Source organism: Amphibalanus amphitrite, unplaced genomic scaffold (genome assembly GCF_019059575.1).
Source record: "Amphibalanus amphitrite isolate SeventyFive unplaced genomic scaffold, NRLGWU_Aamphi_draft 002178F_arrow, whole genome shotgun sequence".
NCBI lineage: Eukaryota > Metazoa > Arthropoda > Thecostraca > Balanomorpha > Balanidae > Amphibalanus > Amphibalanus amphitrite.
This window is the reverse complement of record NW_024883671.1, coordinates 29,793-50,941: the sequence shown is the minus strand read 5'-3', so window position 1 is coordinate 50,941 and position 21,149 is coordinate 29,793. Positions and strand designations below refer to the sequence as shown.

At 48.0% G+C, this 21,149-nt stretch overlaps 1 protein-coding gene across 1 annotated transcript in view; it reads left to right on the top strand.

The window, feature by feature from the left end:
* The first annotated feature begins 1,671 nt into the window (after positions 1–1,671).
* Positions 1,672–21,149, top strand: part of LOC122376517 — a 39,993-nt gene continuing 20,515 nt past the window's right edge. Inside the window, exons 1-4 of the mRNA XM_043356411.1 lie at positions 1,672–1,802; positions 15,757–15,823; positions 16,853–16,997; positions 17,851–17,932. Of these exons, the coding sequence (XP_043212346.1) occupies positions 1,788–1,802; positions 15,757–15,823; positions 16,853–16,997; positions 17,851–17,932 (309 nt within the window). The 5' untranslated portion in view covers positions 1,672–1,787. The remainder of the gene's footprint in view (positions 1,803–15,756; positions 15,824–16,852; positions 16,998–17,850; positions 17,933–21,149) is intronic.

Genomic DNA, 21,149 nt, shown 5'->3' with positions numbered 1-21,149 from the left:
TCACTAGCTGTGCTGTAAGTTTCTGGTAGTGTGTCAATATCGCCAGGCTTTCCTAAATCACACAGGCATCACATCTCCACAAATTCTGGTAAGCTGACACTCCACAGAGCCCTAATGGATTAACCCGCGCCCTGCTGGGGGGGGGTGTTTGAACACCCCCCTTGTGGTTTTTCGCGAATATCTCCAAAACGGCGGCGCGGAGCGCCGCCGTTTTTGGTACACCTTATCATACATCAATTCTACACATGTTGTAAAAATTTCAGACCAAGGTCATTCAAGGTCAGGTCACCAGGTCACTTGAAGTGACCTCACCTCATAAAAACTTTCAATGTCTGTCATAGCTACACCGAGTGACCGATCGCTTTGAAACTTTTAGCGATTGCTAAGGGCAATAGCATGTACAAAATGTATATCTCAGAATTTTGATATCGATGACCTAAGGTCAGGTCAATTTTGCGACCTCGCCATTATAAGTCAATGGGAGAAAATTGAAATGCGCCTCTTTTGGATGCAAGACATTATAAACACTCCCAAACACCGAATTACAAGTGTTTAAGACACACTGAACATGAAAATGGTGTCCGTGACCCTTGTTTATGCCCTGAGGTCATCTTAGGTCACGAATGGTATCTAACAGTTTTTCGCAAATAACTTTTGATAGAGGCATGCTAGAGCGATGAAAACGCCTTAGATGTGTTCAGCTCGACGGTACGGATCGACTGATATGCAACATGACCCTTTCCGGTCAAGTCATGACCTTGACCTGAGGTCAAATTTTCAAGTTGACCTTTCAAGGTCAAGTTATAGATCATTCGATGCGTCTTGACGAGAGGAACACGATGCCGGTAAAAGTAAGCTCGTACAAGGCTTGTGTCAAAAGTTATTGCAGAAAAACTGTTTTCGAAAAAATCGGCTATTTTTGCCGTTTTTGCCCCCTGCAGGCAAAACCGTTGACGTTAGGTCAAATCTGAGAGAATTACTCAGAAAGGGCGTTAATAGGGCTATCGAATGCGCTTTTCCGCGGCGCTGTAGCTCTATTGGTTCCGGAGCTATGCGTTGGCTTCTTAGAAATTTTCGACATTCGACCTGGAAATCGGCGAAATTTTGCCTTCAATGACCTCTGGTGACCTGACCTTTGACCTGACCAAAAAATTGACCGAAGTGATTTCGTCATTATTTTTGACGCTCTTTCGAACGCCGCCTTCCGCGTATCGCTACGTGGCCCAGGAGCCGAGTTACAAGGGGGGTGTTCAAACACCCCCCCCAGCAGGGCGTGGAAATCCAGGACCCCCAGCCGGGCGCGGGTTAATTAACGCAAGTTTCCTCCGTCTAAGACGTGCCATATGCCACGGGTATGCCCCGATGGTTCCTGCTCCGTTCCGTGGCACGTGCTGTGCCCCTCCCCGACGTGGTGCCACGTGCCACCGCCCGCCCCCCCCCCCCCCCAGTTGGCCGCGTGCCGCCACATGACCCCAAACAATCACCGCTGCAGTGTTTCCCAGACGACGCCGTCTGGAAAGTCTCTGTCTGGGGCCGGGAGCGGAGCGCCGGGTCGGAACCGGCCCGACCGGACTTCCCGCGCCGCCAGCTGACTGTGGGTGTGTGACGTCACTGGTGGTGGTGGCGGTGACGTCACTGGCCGCTGCGGTACGGGGCCGGCCGCTCAGACGGCGGTCAGTCGCTGCGCCGCCGCGCTGCCGAGGGTTGTGGCGCCCGTGTCCGGAGAGAGGGAGGAGCACAGGGAGAGAGCGGGAGAGCTGGTCTCGCACACAAACAGGGCGGCAGACATGAAGGTGCTATTGGTGAGTGCTGGTGGCCTCCAAATATGATTATTTGTTCAATATGTAGTACCGTTATTTTTTCGATATTGATGTCCTCGTATAGTCGTAATTACATCCATATAGACTTGAACCGTTTCCTTTTTGGTATCTGCATTGAGCAACGACTTTTTGCCGTTGTCACCCACCTATTTCGTTGTGCTTCAGTTCTTAAATCAACTCTCGAGGAAATAAACTCAATTGTGTCGATAGGCAGCGCTGTCATTTGAAACATGATTCTGCAATAATTTGCAGCCTCTATTGGTCAGCATACCACCAGTTCAGCCTATTTTAGTGGAACATATTGTGATAACACAAGCATCATAAATAAATAAGCAGAAGATCCAGAAAAGCTGTGTTGGCCGCTGCTAGAATGGAATAATAACTATTGTTGATTTTGCATTAATTTGCGCTACCGTGGAGTTTTAAACCGTGCCTTATCTATTAATAGACGTTGCTGGAGTTTTATCAAGAAAAAAGGCAAATTTGAAAAAAAATGGACGCATCCGGAGCGGGCTCGTATGCCCTAATTACCACTGGAGTCGCCTGTGTGCATACCTAATAAACTATTTGTGCCGTTTGCATTACGTATATCAGGCGCCAAAAATAGAGCTTAGGGGTTTGAATGGGCAGCAGGCTGGATTCACACACCCATTTCGTTCGGTTATATGTCCATTGTCCACCCATCCTGATACGAACCAGGACTGGTGGGTGGTGGATGTCCCGACAGATTACAAACAATCAGCGTGCACATACAATCAGCAGGTATTGTTTAGGCACCTTTCCGAATACTGCCAAGCGTGAGCATCACCCAGAGCAATTCTGAGGTCCCACCCACGCGCAATATTCCCACCCCGTTTCCCCTGTGCGTAGTAGAGACTGCTATCGTGCATAAGAGAATAGCGGCCAAAGCGCCCCGTACAGCCACCCCAATCAAATGGTTGCCATGGAAACTGCACACCTGTTTCACAATGAGATGCTGAATTTGATCAGATGAGTTGAAATTGAAGGTCATCCATGCCCGTGATGTTCATCCCACAATACGGCTATTCCAGTCCGACACCCTTGACCTTGGTCGTCCCGTATACCACTTCCCGGAGCTGTGGGTCGGTCCAACCGGACCCCCCTCCCCCTCCCCCTCCCACGGACCAGCTGGGAGGGGATCAGGGGCGGCTCCAGACCACCGACTGGGGAGGCCGGCGGCCGGGATGGCCTCTTGTGCCGAACTGCGGTCTCCCATACGCACAGCGGAGCGTTGCCTAGCAACGGCTGTGTTACCATGACAACCAGGTGACTATAGAGCGGAGCGGTTATTCTCTTGTGCCAAACTGCAGTTCCTGGCACGCACGGTGGGGTGTTACGTTGGAATGGGAGAAACGTGGGTAATCATAGCGGCGAGCTATGATTATAACCATGGCTCAGATCTTTATACATCTTCTATGTACTCAGAATGGACATTTTGAGAGCACTGAGCATTGCGCCACAGTGCAACAAAGTAGCTTCTGGTGCTCTTTATTAAATGCTGGTTTGCGATGCATATTTGCTTTGTCTGGTCTGAAACTGTGAGACGCTTTATGCCTTTGAGTCATCCAACCAGCTTGTTCATCATTCTGAATTGAATGTCATTTCCTTATACTGGAACTTGGAAGGGACATGATATGCTAGACGTCCCATTCAAATGAGTTTTAGCCAGCGTGACTCAACCATTGACCTATAATAAGTATAGACAGACTACACTGGCTTAATCAGCGCCTGAAGGCCGTTCCCGCTGAGCGACACTAGCGCCACCGTACGTGTAAGGGCACGAACTAATGACATAATGCTTTGTCTATGGGAAAAACGCGAAAGTTTATCAACTTCTTTCTCGTAAATAACACGACGGAACGGAACGAGACTGCGTCTTCAATGTAGAAGCGTCCAAGCTTAATCACTGGAACATAGCACAAAGTCATAGGGTGAGGAACACGGCACGCGCCACGTGCCAACTAAATGGTGACAAATTTGTTCGATCAACAATAACTTTACGACGACTGGGTTGATTGAACTGAAACTTGGCATGTCGGTGGACATGCAAATGATAATCCATTTCCACGTGTCACGGTTTGGGTGCTGCTGCACGTGCGCACGCGCAGGGTACGCTTCCAGATCTCGAGAACGGCTGGGTCGATTGCGCTCAAATTTGGTACGTCGTTAGGGACCTTTTGACAGGGTGCCGTGCACAAGTCAGTTTGGGTCCAGCTTGCACGTGCGCACGTGCAGGGGTCGCTTCCACATCTCGAGAGTGGCTGGGCAGATTGTGCTCAAATTTGGTACACCGTTAGGGACCGTTTGGCAGGGTGCCGTGCACAAGTCAGTTTGGGTTCAGCTTGCACGTGCGCACGCGCGAGGGGTCGCTTCCACATCTCGAGAACGGCTGGGGAGATTGCGCTCAAATTTGGTACACCGGTAGCGACCGTTTAAGAGGGTGCCATGCTCAAGTCCATTTGGGTCCAGTTTGCACGTGCATACGAGCACGTGCAAACTTCACATCTCGAATGAGCGGCTTTGCCATTGCGCTCAGAATCGTCATTTCTTGATCCGTTAAAGGAGCATTCGGCTTCACTATCACGTAGTTTTGCAGCTCTCATGCGCGTTTCTCTTCATGATTGCGAATTCGATTAATACAGTTTGGTAGTTGATTTAACATTATGTATGTATTGTGTATTTAAGATGAAGCTCAGCAGTAACATTCATGACGTCATCAGAGCATCGTCAAAGCGTATGAAGACATGAAAATAATGTTCATGGTAGTACAGACTGTGGGATGAGTGGCGATATAGGTACTCTTACCAATCTGAGTGCACACTGCACATAATGATGCATCATTTCATTCACCCATGAGCCTCTTTAACCCGCGCCCGGGTGGGCCTTTCAGCCAACTTCGCCATAGTGATGGGAGGAGGGGGGACGTATTTGTCCACGCCATATTATCTCGCAAAGGAAGAAAGGTAGAAAGATGCGGAAAGGGTAGTAGGTAGCTCGCTATAAGAACTTCTAGATAATTTTTCGATCAGGTCATCGCTAAACGTCACTGGTGATCACCAAAACTTCACGAATTCTGGTTTTAGATTTTAACAACGTTCCACAAATCAGCGCACACACAAGTAAATGAGGGGCCTTCTGCTCTTGAGCAATTACGTTGAGCCACGCAAGAAATGATTAAGCCAGTCATTAACAGGTCACACTTGGTAGGCATTTCGACTGTTGCAGTCTTGCTGAGCTTCCATTCAGTTTTCTTGACGGCTCCAGCCTTCATCATGTTTAATTGCAGTAGCAACTTACAACTGAAGTTCGTCAATCTTTTTTACTTTATATGTTGGCCATAACTCGGGCTATGCCTGGTTCAGTTGACAGATGAATTCCAGCACACACCAGAAGCCTTCCAGCAATAGGAACAGGCCTGTGCCTTCTTAGGTAGACCTTGGGTACTCTTCTTCCAAACCGTTTCTTATGACATTTGTGAAGATTGCAAGTGTCTCTCAGTTTTTTTTTCTTCTCTTGACTCTAGCCATTATGATAAAATTATCAGTGTCTGACTGCTCTGGCAGATAAACATGGGATAAATTTAAAGAAAATGAAATAAAATGCTTTAATTACATAAATCCCAAATATTTCAGAACACACTGTTTGAAACGCTTGCTGTAATAACGCAAGTCGATTTTATCGCCTTGAAATGATTCACTTATCACGTGCAATATGTGCTTGATATTTGTTTGTGCTCTTTATTGGTGACAAACTATCTTTTCTTGTTTAATATGCACAGGACTGTCAACACACCTTACGCAATTTGCAATGCGGCAACTTGTGCGGCAACAATAAATGATGCCGAGGACTTTGTTTATTCCGTTACCATGGAGACGATTTCGTGAGGCTTGACTTCAAACCTTAACCCGCGCCCCGTAGGGCTACCGGCGGACCCTTCCACCCGTAGGGGGGGCCGTTTCGGCCCCCCCTAAGATCTCGGAAAGTTACCGGCCGATTTTCAAAATTCAAACGGCGTTTGATAGCCCTACCCGGGAACTACCTTGTGACCAAATTTCATTGACCTAGGTCAAACCGATGACGTCACAGGTCAGGTCAAAGGTCAGATTTTCACCGTTCACAGGCAATTCAAGAAATGTGCTGTGAAATCGAGTAAATTGGTAGTTTATTGAAAACCATCGATGGTATATTGTTCGTCAAACACATACTTTGCTATCTGAGGTCACTGATACCAGGTCAGGTCACAGCGAGGTCAGGTCACCGGGGGTCACAATATGAATGTGTCGTGTGATACATGTTTTATGGTCCATTTTACATGACAAATGCGATTATGTGGGTTAGGCAGCCTTTGGGGCCAGCCTAGGTCACGTTTTGGTGAAGGTCAGGTCAAGGTCAGGTCAAATTAGGTCAAATTTCAAAGTTGATATTTTTGCATAAAATGGGTATCCATTCGATGCAGCTCGTCACGGGGAGTCTAATGGTGGTCTTTGTTTTGCTCTACGAGTTCTAGAATTGCCAAAAATTGAGTTTGAAAATTTGACGTCATCATTTTTGAACAGTTTTTTCGCTATAACTTGGCCAAAAAACGAGGTATCGATCTGAAATTTGGTATGTAGATAGAAGACGGTAGGTACTATCACATATATTCCGGTTTTTTCGAAACTCAAATTTTTTTTTGGATTTTTTGGCTAATATATCCAAAAAAATGCTTTTTTGATTTTGGGGGATCAAAACTCAAAAATTTCAAAAATCCGAGATAGCAGTTTTGTAGCCCTGTCAATTCTACACCTTTTATGTCTTAATCATTTTTCTGTATCTTCAAAGCTGTAGGCCTGACAGGTCTTCTCGCGAAGGTCTTTTTTCGGTCGAAAATGACAGAACATGACGTCACTCTGACGTCATTTGTGGCCAACCTATCACAGCCTCTGGAAAAATTTTTGGTCACAATGTGTAAAATTGATGCCCGGAGGGGTCCTGAAAGTTTGGTGGCGATATCTCCAGCCGTTTAGGAGATATCGACCGAAAAGGACAAGGGGGGCCGTTTCGGCCCCCCCCCTACGGGGCGCGGGTTAAAAGTTTAAATAAATGTTTTGTAGGAAATGTTAGCGTTCTGTTACACATTTTAAAATAAATTAACGTTAAATATTTAACAAACTTTTATTTCTACGTCCGTGCTTAAAGGTTAGGATTGCCCTTATCCTGCGCTGTAATTTCAGAAAACAATTTGCTTCTTTGGTCGACGAGGAACGCCGCAAAGACGCGAGTAGTTCGTCTATACTTATTATAGGTCAATGGACTCAACTGCTGGAGGAAAATGGTCAGAGCTCCGTGCTGTTGTTACGTAACCGCGTTAGGCGGCACGGGCGGACATCGATAGCAGCGCCTCTATCGGTCACTAGGGAAAGCTGGGCTGTAGGCGACGAAATACCGGCTGAGTTGTCACAAGTTAAATAGGTTTATAGACATCCGTCTTGTGAAAAAGTTGAACTTTTGCCTTCAATATTTCTACAGGCAATTTTAGAAGTGCCTTCGCATAGATAACAAAACCGTTTAATTTATTTTATTCACTTCAAGCCTTCCCTATTGTTCTTGATGATGCGGGAACTATTTCTAATTAGTGTTTCTAGCTTAGTAAAAGAACATATTGTGCAAACGATGAAAAAAGCATAAATGGAACAATTAAAATGCAATTTTCTGTAACAAATAATGGTAAATTCTCTACACATCAAGGAAAAGGTGCATGCTAACTGATAATTTAAAGTTCTTGGGGCCAGTTGGTTTTTTCTTTTCTTACGTAGCCCCAATGGCCGCGAATACACTTGTGATAACGCCTATCGGCCTCTGTTTTTGGGAGCCGGGCGCTGCCGCCCACTTGACCCAGACAAATTTGGGTTGTTTTTACTGCCATCATGCACATTGTGCACCGACGGGCTGCACCTTTCCGCCTGGAGCCAGGTTAGGAATCACGCCCTATTTAGTGCTGACGACGCCCACTTCCACCTTTGTGCAGGCGAACTATGAGTAGGTGCCGGTATCACTCGGTAGCAAGCGAGGGTTATGATTAATAAACATTTCGCTGATAGTTTTTGGTAGTCGAGTGGCTTTACCGCCCGCCCACATGGCCAGACTATGAGTGGGTGTTTCGGTCAGGATCAGTGGGCTCCGGTGGTCGTGCTGGTGCAGCCACGGTCCAGTGCTTCTGATTCAGCTGGTGTAGGTCGAGTCTTACCGCCGACCAGGGAAGTGGAACGGAGGGGGCAACGGGGAGACGTAATGATTCAGCCTGGAACTTGATCGCATAAATTTATTGTGTGTTCGATCTCTCAGATGGTTCAATCAAAGCTCAGAGTTGACCAAATGTTTCAACTTTTGGCCACACATGTATTTTCTCGGTTCTGATAAATGACTCATCTGCCTGGGTGTCTGTGCAGACTTGTGACAGCTCAAGAAAAAAGTGAGCTCGCTCAGCTCAACTCCGTCTTATCCGCTCCCGCTCAGCTCCCGCTCAGTTTAACGCGGCTCAGCTCAGCTCACGTTCCGCTCAAACCGGCTGCGCTCCGCTCACGCTCAGCTCAGCTCAGCTCAGTTTCCGCTCAGCTCAGCTCAACTCAGTTTCCGCTCAGCTCAGCTCAGTTTCCGCTCAGCTCAGTTTCCGCTCAGCTCAGCTCAGTCTCCGCTCAGCTCAGTTCAGTTTCCGCTCAGCTCAGTTTCCGCTCAGCTCAGCTCAGTTTCCGCTCAGCTCAGTTCAGCTCAGCTCAGTTTCCGCTCAGCTAAGCTCAGCTCAACTTAGTTCCCGTTCAGCTCAGCTCAGTTTCCGCTCAGTTAAATTCAATGCCACCCATTGCCGAATGCCGAATGCCACCCATATCTCCGTAACGTGTCGGGGTCCGGCCAATGACGTCACGGCAATGCGTGTGCTGATTGGTCATGGACATCGAATCATCGGGACACAGGTCGGGACATCACGCCGCAGTGGATAAGGATACCAACCGAACGGCTTAAAACGGTGCGAACGGGGTGCAATAGAGGAATGTAGCGATTTCCCGACCGATCGCTTCAGTTTGCGGTGTCGAACTACATGGCCTTTCACCTAGTGACGTCTTTGGTTTGTATTATAATATTATTTCCAGTTTATCATGTTTCTAGTGTTTATAGTGTATCAATATTCAATGCACATTGCATTCGGTTTTATATTTTTATCCGTTCTTATCATCTTCCAGTGTACCTACTAGAACTGGATCAGCTCAGCTCAGCTAAATCAGCTCAGCTCAATCAGCTCAGCTCAGCTCGCTCAGCTCAGCTCAGCTCAGCTCAGCTCAGCTCAGCTCAGCTCAATCAGCTCAGCTCAGCTCAGCTCAATCAGCTCAGCTCAATCAGCTCAGCTCAGCTCAGCTCAGCTCAGCTCAATCAGCTCAGCTCAGCTCAGCTCAGCTCAGCTCAAGCTCATTCAGCTCAGCTCAGCTCAAGCTCATTCAGCTCAGCTCAGACAGCAGCTCAGCTCAATGCATTACTGAGCCGGCTCAGCTCACAGCTCAACAATTTGGCAAAATGTTGAGCCGGCTCATGAGCTGAGCTGATTTTTGAGCCGGCTCAACTGAGCTGATCACAAGTCTGTGTCTGTGGGGAGACACCTGACTTCCCGAGTCAGGTGATGTAACGAGGCATAAGCAGCTGGACAGTTCCAGGGGACTCTCCCTCTACATGCCCAGGTATCTGCGTCTCTTTATATCGGATTACAAGTCTTGTTTGTACGGTTACCAGGATCGACTCGGCGTGGTACGAAGTCGCCCTACCGCCCTACCCCACACTGACATGAGCAGTGCACTATCCGAGCTCTGGGATACGCCCTACCCCACGGTAACCCTATCCGAGCTCCGGGATAAGCGGCGCACTAAGAGCAGCGCAGTGGGCCGTGTTCTGGGCATTAGGCATTACTGTCGCTGATTGTTCACGGTTTCTGAACAATAGGGCTTTTCGCCGTGATGGTTTGTTGTCATTACTGCTTGCATCCATTGAATGTGACACCTGTTCCGATTATGACTGCATATCTTATACATAAAACGCTTTACCGTGCACAAGTTTTCAATTATCATGCTGAAATGTGATTTTCAATTATGGAACTAAAGCCTGTGCATTTCAAAAATTCATGTTACTCTAAAATGCATCTTGCGGCATTCAGTTTTTTTTTGCACGATTTTTTTTAATCGTTTCTTCACATTCGTGCATTACATCTAAACGTCGCAAGAATATGACGACATCACTGCTAATGAACAAGGTGGTTCAAATTAATGCCAGCGTAAAAGAATGCAGCTCAGTTATTAGAGCAGACGATGATGCTCTTTGGTGAACTAACCTGAATTTGTCTTTTACACCCTTTGCCTAATCCAGGACGCCACGAAAACGTTACAATGGTAAAAATATGACGTCACAAGGTCTGTTTGGAGCAGCACTGGCACACCTGTTCCCTTCTATCGGTTGTTCCCCGCGCTAACCCCGGAGTGGGGCGGACCTCACTAAATCCGGGTCAAACAACTGGCTGTGGGGCACCCAACCGAAGAAGAACTGTCTCCGCTCGGCTACCGCCACCGGACGGAAAGCCCGCACGGGATCCGGCCGGCGCCGGTCGGCCTCAGCCGCGCCACGGTCGCCGCCGATACAACTGCGGCGCATCCGGCTGCGCCGGGATCGTCCGCCGCCGCCGGCCCTGTCGCGGTGGCGGCGGCGGGCTTCTTTTCTTGGGTGACGAGTCGTCGATGTCCTGCGGTCGAGCTCTGCTGGTCAGGGTGACGACAGCTGGGCTGGCAGCTATTTTGGACCGGTGACGTCACTACACAGAAGGTGTTTGCGGCCGTTGCCGTTGCGGCAGTCGCGGCCGTTGCGGCAGTCTGTATGCGGAGAAAGCACGTTTTAATGAGATAAATGTGCATTATATACTTATGGGCTGCTTCCAAAGGTCCTCATGGTGATTCCCAGAAGGTGTCAATACCTAAGTTGTTTGTGTCGACACGAGCTGCACTATAAACTGACGGGACTCTGCAAGTTTTAGTCGTTGTAAAATTATCTCCCCGACTGTAATCACTTGCTCATCTCTTGTTTCCTGACAAAAAGATGAAATTTCTTAAATGCCTACTGCTAGGTATAAATGCATATTTAAATGTTATCTTCCCACCGTTTCTTTGATTTATATCTGTGTACCTGAGCGGAGAGCACGTGCCAGGATAGCATGAAAATATTCCGCCTGCTTCCCTATCTGCATATCCGACCTCCAAGCCAGTCTGCCCGTGCCATTTCGGTGGTCCTTCCCGGAACGTATTGCAGTGCACCAGCCATAACCTCGTGTAATCCGTCCGCTAGCCGCTGTTTACACGTCGTGAACACGTCAGATCTCCGTCAGCAGCAATCGCCGCAGTTCCGAACACCTGGACGGACCTCCCCCGCTCCCGGCGCGGTTTTCAGAAACAACCCTGATCGGATTTGCTGTTTGTGATAATAAATTATAAAAAATATAAAAAAATAAAAAATACATACTTCGATCACCTATCCGGCATTCCCGTTATGTGGCTTTGTACGTGCAAACATGGAGCATTCGGGCGTGGGTGGTGGAAAGTTGGGGTGCGTCTTACGACAAGGCTACGTGGTCATAAGACGTGGTGACGCCCGACATCCTAACACTCCGGCCGTGGCGCATGACACGGTCACACGTGTACTAGTCGTACGTGGCACGTGCTTGAGTATCACTAATGCACGGTTCGGTAGCTGCAATTTATTGATCTCTTTTAAGGAAAACGCTCCAGCCACAAACCCACAACCGCTTTGCAAGCTACCTTGGACGCGGTTAAAGAACCCGCAGTTTCAATGGACGGGCTCTCGTAGCACGTGTCATAAGAGATCTTACCAGAAAAGCTCAATGTTTACATCCATGGGAGCTCGCGGTGCCCTTTTCTGCCATAAATATCACGGTGTGAGGAAGGTACGTCCATTTCTGATTTCACAGATGGAAACAACGAACAATGGCCTGTTTAGATAATGTCATGTACCTATTGTAAGATCTATGTAAATGTCAACGTATCAGTGGTCTTCGTGCCTGCGCTTATCCACCATGAACTATCCCTCGCTATTGTGCCCTGCGGCTTCTCTCGGCTGATGCGGGCTGGGCTGCTCAGGCTCAAGTCTGCGTTGCGGTAGAAATGTTCCGGGCTGTCACCGCTCTGATTATTGTGCAGTGTGTGGTCCGTGGTATAGCGGCGGTCGGGTTTCCTTAGCAAGGACCATTGTGTGTGTCGGCAGAGGAAAACCGCAGCAACAGCTCCTGACCAGCGCTGAGACGCTATCGGGCTGCGCTTCCTGCAGATATAGTAAAACTGGAGTGATTAACTCATTAAAAGGCGCTCCTGTACAAGCAGCAGATTACGAAATCGTGCAGCATGTAAACAAAGACAATCAGGCTGGCCATTGTGTCCGTTAAAAACTAAAGGCTGCTGTTTTCCCTCTGTCGCGATATCTTGAGCTGATTGAAACTGACTGATAAATATACGCTTAGGAAGTGACGGAGCCAGTCGATTTGGCGCATAACAGCTCACGCTGCTCTGAACAGCTTTTACAGTTTTGCCAAAACCAAGAGTTCGACAGTTAGCATGAAGACATATCAAATTAATTCACAAAGTCGATGACATTTAACCCGGCAGTTGCTGGGGTATTTCGCCACCCACCGTTTGCTGGGGGGGGGGGGCGTTAAACGCCCCCAGCCGATAACTCGAGAACCAATAGGCGCAGCGAAAACGCACCAGGCGGCAAACGAAAGAGCACGACGAGACGCTTCAGATGAGTACTTTAAAGTTGAATTTTGAGGTCAAAGGTCGGGTCAAGGTCAGGTCAAACACCTGAAATCGGGCTTTCAGTAGCATGGACTTCAGGACTTCGCAATGAGCGCCTCTCGTCATAAACTCTGTCAAAACGGTGCACAATCCATCATATAAGGCCTACAAGAGTGTCAGCCCCATGTAGGGGTCAGTCAAGCATAGGTCAGGGTCAAGGTCAGGTCAACCGGGTAGGCACATATTCCCGAAAATCAAAACTGATATTCGCAGCCTGTGACACACGTTTTATGGGTAATTTGGGGCGTAGAACACGATGGTGACATCCATTTTATCATATATGTACGTGTTTGGCTCAAAAAGTTCAATTTAAGAAATGTATGTATCATGGTCGTGAAGTAGTCACGAGAAATTACCAAGATTCAGATCAAGATTTTGGCAAATGCGAAACGATAATCATAATCGAAGATAGCCATTTGATTGTTCATGGTATTGGCAGTCTAACGCCGTTTACGGCATGTCTGTATGTCTATTCTGTGATTTTATATGATTTTTTGAACATACCTATACCGTTTTTGGTCGAAAACTCAGAAATCATGACGTCACTAAAACCTCGATATCTCAAAATTTTTCCAACCGATTTTTTAATTTTTTTTTTGTCACAATAGACTTCAATCAATTCCCTACAGGTACCCAAAATTTGGCGCGCCTGCGGCGCGCCGTTTTTATGCTATGGCCCGGCAAAAAAAGTGGGGGCGTTTAACGCCCCCCCCCAGCAACTCGCGGGTTAAAAGACTTCACTGTTTGCTCACAGACTAGGCACTATAAGGCTCACCACCACCTGTCAAACTCAGAGACGGAAAGGAGGCAGGGTCGAGGACACCTGCAGTACATTGAGTCTCCCTTCACGGTGGCTATCACACTGACATTGAGGCCACTGGGTCCTGTGCAGAAGGACATCGGCATATCTAAATGTGCCACCTGGCTAACTGGCCCTTCACGAGCTCAGTGCATACGGAGTCGTTAATCTGGTGCGCCATCACTGGTACGGGCTGTATACCATTCAGCAGCACCACGGTCATATACCTCACCAAAGGGGCCGTATGTAGGTATCAGTTTCAGCAGTCGAGGCTTTTTGCGTGTCACAGTGATGTTCATCACTCAGTACGAGGTGTGTTGCAAAGAACGGCATTGTGGACACGCGCTTTTCCTCACCGACCTCTAGGTACTGCTCTGCGTATTCACGACATGTGTCGATGTCCCGGGACATCAGATGGGCGTATGCAACTAAATACGGGATCATTGGCTTCCGTAAGAGACTTCATCTTTGTCGATTTAACATGCGCAGTGAAAGAGAGGGTGGAGGGGGCAATGTCACCCACCATTATGTTATTCGCAAATATCTCACACCGAATTATTCTATAAACGTCAAACTCTCAGTACCTACCTAGAATTGAATTGCGCATATTGCGGTGAAAGCAGTATGTAAATCAGTCTACAACTTCATTAGTTGTGGTGTTACGTTAAGTCAACAATCGCGCCGGAGCGGCCGTCCGGCGCCGGCTGATTCTCGCTGCCGGCGCCAGACGGTTCCGTCTGAGCGTTGCGCTGCTTACCGAGCTGCTATGATCGATTCGCTTTAAGATCTCAGTGAAGACTTAGCAATGTATTGTACAGGCAATCTTATGATGAAAGAAATAGGAAATTCAGTTGGTATCCTGTTGAGTTACGAGTGTGTAACTGTAAACAGAAAATTGTCTCTCAGATCGTTTGGCTGTCAGATTGGTGCATCTGCACTGTGCATTGTGCAATACACCACGTTCGGGGCGACTGGTATTTGCGCCATCGGGGTCCGCGAACCACTGACTTTACAAACACGCTAAAAAGCTATTAGCTGCGGCCTGTGCCCAGAGAAAGTACAGTAAACAGAGGCGGTGTCGTGACGTCGCACCACATTCCGATCGACTGCCAGGCTCTCGGAGCTGTTTATCTGCAGATCCACCCTCACCCAGTTCGAAAACTTCCACAATAACTACTTCGATGCATAGCGCTCGCTCCATTTCTCAGAATTTAACCCTCGCCCGTATAGGGGGGGGGGGGGGTCGATCGGACCCCACCATGGTTTTTCGCAAATAACTCGCGTAAAAAGCGGCCGATCGCGACGAAACTTTCAGCACCCTCACGTTTCATCAATTTCACACCTACCCTGAAAATTTCATGACCCTGACCCAAATGACCTTTGACCTGTGACCTACTTTTCGAGACCATGTTTGGCTGGAATCGCGATTCGGCGTATGTCGGCTCGCATTAGCCGCGCGTTTGCAGTCTTTTCGTGGTTTCAAGCGTTCAAACATGTGATATGATGTTGCTCCCATGCATTAGGGTGGGTGTCAAGGTCACCTGAAGGTCAGGTCAGGTCATTGACCTTTGATGACCTCGGCTCACTTTTTCGAGTTTTACATGTTTCTAGGCCAGTTTTTGGAGCTGAATTCGAATTTTGCAACCATATGAACATTTACGAAGTAGTTTTGGTGCCTTCGTAGTTCGTAACATGTTACGAAGCTGTCAGAGGTGGTTGCCACCTACTACGAATACCCTTACTGGTTGACCTGACCTGACCTGACCCGACCTGGCCTAAATACATGAAGACATCATCTGTGATCAAAACTAACATGATATTCGTGATCAGCACCCCGAAAAACCTCATAGCAGCCACACTTTACGACGTTCTAACAGAGCCCGATTTTCCCGCCTTTGGGGTCATTGACCTGACCTGCAAGGTCAACCAATGACCTAGGACCTTAAAATTGGGTATCATCGGCTTCCTCTTGTCACGGGCAACACGCTCGTTTTTTTCCGCGAAGCTCTAGCTCGATCAGGGGCGAAACGGCAAGGGGGGGTCCAACGGACCCCCCCCCCCTTAAACGTTCGCGGCTGGAAAAACACCAATACGGGCGAGGGTTAACGAGAAGTTGTTTGTTTTCCGCTGTATGTTCTGTACACAGGTGCATGCACGTTTAAAATTATGCGCAACGCACAGCTTTTGACGTTCCTGTTCTCCGTTTTACCTATATTCTGACCCTGCTGTTCTCTTCTGCGCCCAGGCTTTATTGTCGGCGGTGCTGCTAGCCAGTCAGGTTCGGGCAGCCAGCATCATTTTCCCCGGCGGCGGTAAGTTATATTTTGAAAACTCTTCAGTTCACGCATAGCTCCTCGTTCTACAATACGACTGTTCGCCATTTCTAGGGGGGGTGGGGGGTGCAGAACCTCATTTTTACGTCTGGAAGGTTTTTGAACCTACTGTGCTCAATATGAAAACAATCGTGTCCTGTGAATTTCCAATAAATGAACATCTGCTGAAGTGCTCTGTGAATTCGTAATTGCTCACATATCCTTCAACTTCCGCCCCCTCCATCTTTGCACGCATCTCTTTGCTGTCTGTAGTTATATTGTATCTGGTCACCCGGTGACCTGACAGAGGCTGAACCGGAGCCTTCCACCAGCCTGAGCTCCCTCTCCCTCTCCCGTCCCACTAGTCGGACATATTCCAGCAATATCTGACCTCCCTCTTTAACCGGCAGAGGCCCTCTCGGCTTCCGGTCGTAGCTTACCTCTCTCTGGCCCCCACAGAGCCCGAACCGGGCCCCCTCAGCAGTATCTGACCTCTCTCTGGCCCCCACGGAGCCCGAGCCGGGCCCCTCAGCAGTATCTGACCTCCCTGTGACCCCACAGAGCCCGAGCCGGGGCCCCCTCAGCAGTATCTTACCACCCTGTGACCCGGCAGAGACCGAGCCGGGGCCCCCTCAGCAGTATCTGACCCCCCTGTGACCCCACAGAGCCCGAGCCGGGGCCCCCTCGGCAGTATCTGACCTCTCTCTGGCCCCCACGGAGCCCGAGCCGGGGCCCCCTCAGCAGTATCTGACCTCCCTGTGACCCCACAGAGCCCGAGCCGGTCACCCCTCAGCAGTATCTGACCTCCCTGTGACCCCACAGAGCCCGAGGTGGGGCTCCCTCAGCAGTATCTGACCTCCCTGTGACCCGGCAGAGCCCGAGCCGGGGCCCCCTCAGCAGTATCTGACCTCCCTGTGACCCCACAAAGCCCGAACCGGGGCCCCTCAGCAGTATCTGACCTTCCTGTGACCCGGCAGAGCCCGAGCCGGGGCCCCCTCAGCAGTATCTGACCTCCCTGTGACCCCACAGAGCCCGAGCCGGGGCCCCCTCAGCAGTCGGAGACATCGCGCCACTCGGAACCCCCGCGGCAGCAGCTGGTGTTCAGACAGACGCCGAAATGTGCCCAGAACCCGACCGGCATCTGCTCCACCAGAGACACACAGGACTACCCCACGTAAGTAAAGACACACAGGACTACCCCACGTAATTATCCACAGAGACACACAGGACTACTCCATGTAATTATCCACAGAGACACACAGGACTACCCCACGGAATTATCCACAGAGACACACAGGACTACCCCACGTAATTATCCACAGAGACACACGGGACTACCCCACGTAAGTAAAGACACACAGGACAACCCCACGTAGATAAGTATCTGCCCCACCGAAGAGTATATAACGGTAAGTCACAATTCAGACACCCAGGACTACCCTACATAAACATCCAACAGGCACCCAGGGCCAGGACTACCCCACGGAAGCTATACTCATACCATCCGCCAGAGGCCCTGCCAGACTATAGATCACACCAGCAGTCGACTCTCCCCGGCTTTACGCTGACCCAAAAGTCAATGCCATTAACTGCATTGAAGGTAACCGATGCCATGGAAATCCATGCCGATGCAGAGGTCATCCTAAAAATATGGCATGTTTAGTACTTACTAGCAAACTGATGCTTGTTTCGCTGTCGATGACACGTTCTCAAAAGAGAAACATTTTTTGTGTTACTTTGCTTCATCAAGTGCGACTACGTTGTCTGTAATATGATGGATTCTTCAACTTCCAGATAACTACTGCTCAATTTTCAAGGTTCTTATCCTGCCAAGGCCGTAAAAATGCTCCATGGAAACATAAGCTCTCCTGATACTGTATATTGTGTGTTCATAATCATTATATCTGTATTGTATCAATGTATTGATAAAGAAATAATCGAAACGCGTTTACATTGAATACAGATAAGAATTTGATATTGTTTTTCATTAAACTGAACATCTCCTGGATCCCGTTATATGTTTCCAGTGAGCTGATCCGGCTGGCGCTGGCCAACGCCAACGAGGCTGCTCTCTCGGAGATTACCCGTGGGGACGACAGGGTCAACACGGTGAGTTCAGCTGGCTGTCGGTGCCGAGGGTCGAGCGTTCGACCCTCGGCATGCTCCGTGTATTTTAGTCGCTGCAAATCGTAGTGGCGGAGGCAGCTGTTTCAGGGTACTGAATATGCCATATTTTCCCGGTCTAATCTAGGACACGGCTACACTGATGCGGCTACCTGCGGTGAGCAAGTGCTCGACTCTGACCATATGCCGCCTACGCGCGGCCGTCTGTCAGGCCTGAAGGGCTCATTACGGCTGCGTGATGTCAAAACGATGTGCACTAAGTCATCAAGGTCTGATGAGCCCGGCATGCCTCCAGTTTGTGACGACCATTTCATATAAGGACGCCAGCCTGTGCCGGTTTCGCTCTCAAGTTGGTAACCAATGACGAGTCATGTGGTCGATCGTGACTTGGCAGTCTTCTCCGCTGTTTGTTCAATCACTACCCGAGGACCGCTCCGTGGGCAGGCGGCTGACTGGTCGACAGCCTGGTTTGGGGGCGTCGCCTCCCACTGAGGGGGGGGGGGGGGTGGCACGTCCGGAGCCACCAGTCACCACACGGACCGTATTCGGCACCATATCGCCTCTGCTACCGGCCCGGTCTTACACTGCGGCCTAGGTCATGACGGAAAAACATTGATTGTGCAGAACGAAGACATGCATTAGAAAACTGGCGCGGCTGTTTCAACTATGGTAAATAGCCTGGTAGCGCAATCGCAAATACATGCGTGAATAACGCTGACATCAGGCAGTCGCTGTGCCACCTGCAACGGCCAAGTGGACCGCTCTTCGAGATGATTTAAACTATTACGCAAACCCTGCTGTCTGTTTTAATATCAGTAGTGTCACGATGTCATGTCATAGCACAAACTCCGTCACAGCTCCGCGTCGTTATCATGTATCATGTATTACAACAATCACGAATGCCGGTTGGCCCTGGTGATGTTAAATCTGGTTCACACATCATGCACACATCAGTATCGCACATACACACAAGTACATACACACAAGTACATACCTACTCACATTACTACTGATTTTAGATTGATTCATTCTGCATTACTCATGAGCAATTTCAATTACAATCACGTTTACGCCGAATTTACATGTGTTTGAACGTTTTTCCGGAAATCTTCCACAGATTCGGCTTCCATCATGCTGGGCAAAAGTTGGTTCCACTCTCTTATGGTTTTTGGGAAAAACGAGTTATGGTACTGAAGTAATCTCGACGGAAGTCTCTCTATCTTTTTAGGGTGATCACTCCGTGATATATAGCTAGGTTCACATATAATTCTACTAACATCTACTTTCATGTTGCCATGGTGTAATTTGTACAGTAGGCATAATCTCGCCTCTCTACGTCGGCTTTCTAGGGATACCCATCCTATTGTGGCCAGCATGTCAGTAACACTGCTATGTCGGTCGTAGTCATTAAGTATAAATCTAGCAGCACGCCTTTGAACCATTTCCAGCTCATGCTTCATGCCCCTCTCCCCATGGGTCCCAAACAGAGCTGGCATAGTCTAGATGTGGCCTAACAAGGGACAAATACATGATTTCCTTTACAGCCTGTGGGCAATCCTTGAAATTTCGCTTAATAAATCGTAGCATCTGATTCGCTTTACCAGTGACATGTTGTACATGATTTTGCCAGGTACATTTATTCGAAATATGCACGCCTAAATATTTGAACTCATTGACAACCTGAACTTCTATTCCATTCAAATAGTATCTAGGCATTGCAGCAAGTTTTTGCTTTGTCATTCTCATGATAGCACACTTTCCAACATTAATAGACATTTTCCATTTGGAACACCATTGAGATAATCTATTTATATTTGCCTGTAACGAAAAACTACATTCTTCATTGCTTAAGATGTCTGTGTAAAGAACAACATCATCTGCATATAATTTTATCTGACAATTAATCATATCCGGAAGATCGTTAATATATAAAAGAAATAATATTGGACCCAATACACTCCCTTGTGGGACACCGGACGTAACTCTAATCACATCAGAATAACAATTATTAACCAGAACTCTCTGCGTTCTATTATATAAGAAGGCTTCAATCCAGCCAAGAACGTTATCATCTAAATTATACATTTTTAGTTTAGTTAAGAGATGTTTATGTGGAACCCTATCAAACGCCTTACTGAAGTCAATGAATGCCAAATCAACACTCTTTTTCTTGTCAATGGATGACATAATATCCTGATAAAGCAGTAACAGTTGTGACTCACAAGAAAGATGTCTTCTGAATCCATGCTGACTATCAGAGAATAGGTCAAAATCATCTAGGTGCATCACAATATGGGAAACTAAAATACGCTCCATCATTTTACAACATATACATGTGAGCGAAATTGGACGATAATTTACAGGTTCTTTGGTACTGCCCCCTTTGAAAGCTGGGTGCACTGTGGCTTGACGCCAATCGTGAGGAATGTCTTTCATATCAAGAGACTGTTCGAAAATCATTTTGAGGTACATTGCGACCACTTCTGCGCAATGTTTTAGAATAGCCCCGCTAATGCCATCAGGGCCACACGCTTTGTGGACCTTAATATTTTGTAAGAGGCCTACGATGCCATGATAACTAATAAGAACCGGCGGCATAACCTCCGACGTGCGAGTGCAATCGCTCAATGATGTTGTATCTGTATCATCTTCCTCACAAAATATCCCTTTGTATTGATTGTTAAGAATATTTGCTATATCCTCCGGGTTGTGGACAATGTTCCCACTCTCGGATACAATAGAGGTAATGCCCGTTTTTTTAGTCCTTTTTGCTTTAACATACTTCCAAAAATGTATATTGTCTTCTTTCAAGAGCGACCCAAGCCTACTTTTGTAATTGGACTCTGCTTCTTTGTATGCCTGTTTTACAACCGCCCGAATTTCTCTATACCTTTGCAGAGAAACAGCAGATTTGTAAAATTTTGCTTCTCGATGAAACCGTCTCTGTTTGTCTTCGAGACGTTTAAGTCTAAGACTGTACCACGGAGGATCTCCGTTAATGGTAAAGGCACGGGTAGGTATGCTACTTTCTACATTACTTATCGCCTCTTTGAACATAATCCAGTTTTCATCAACGGTCCGTGAAAGTGCTTCTTCACGAAATTGTATGAAATATTGATAAAGACGCTGATTTATATCTTCAAAATTGGCTCTATTATATTGTTTTATCTTTCGTTTTACTTTTGGTTGTCGTGCTACATCC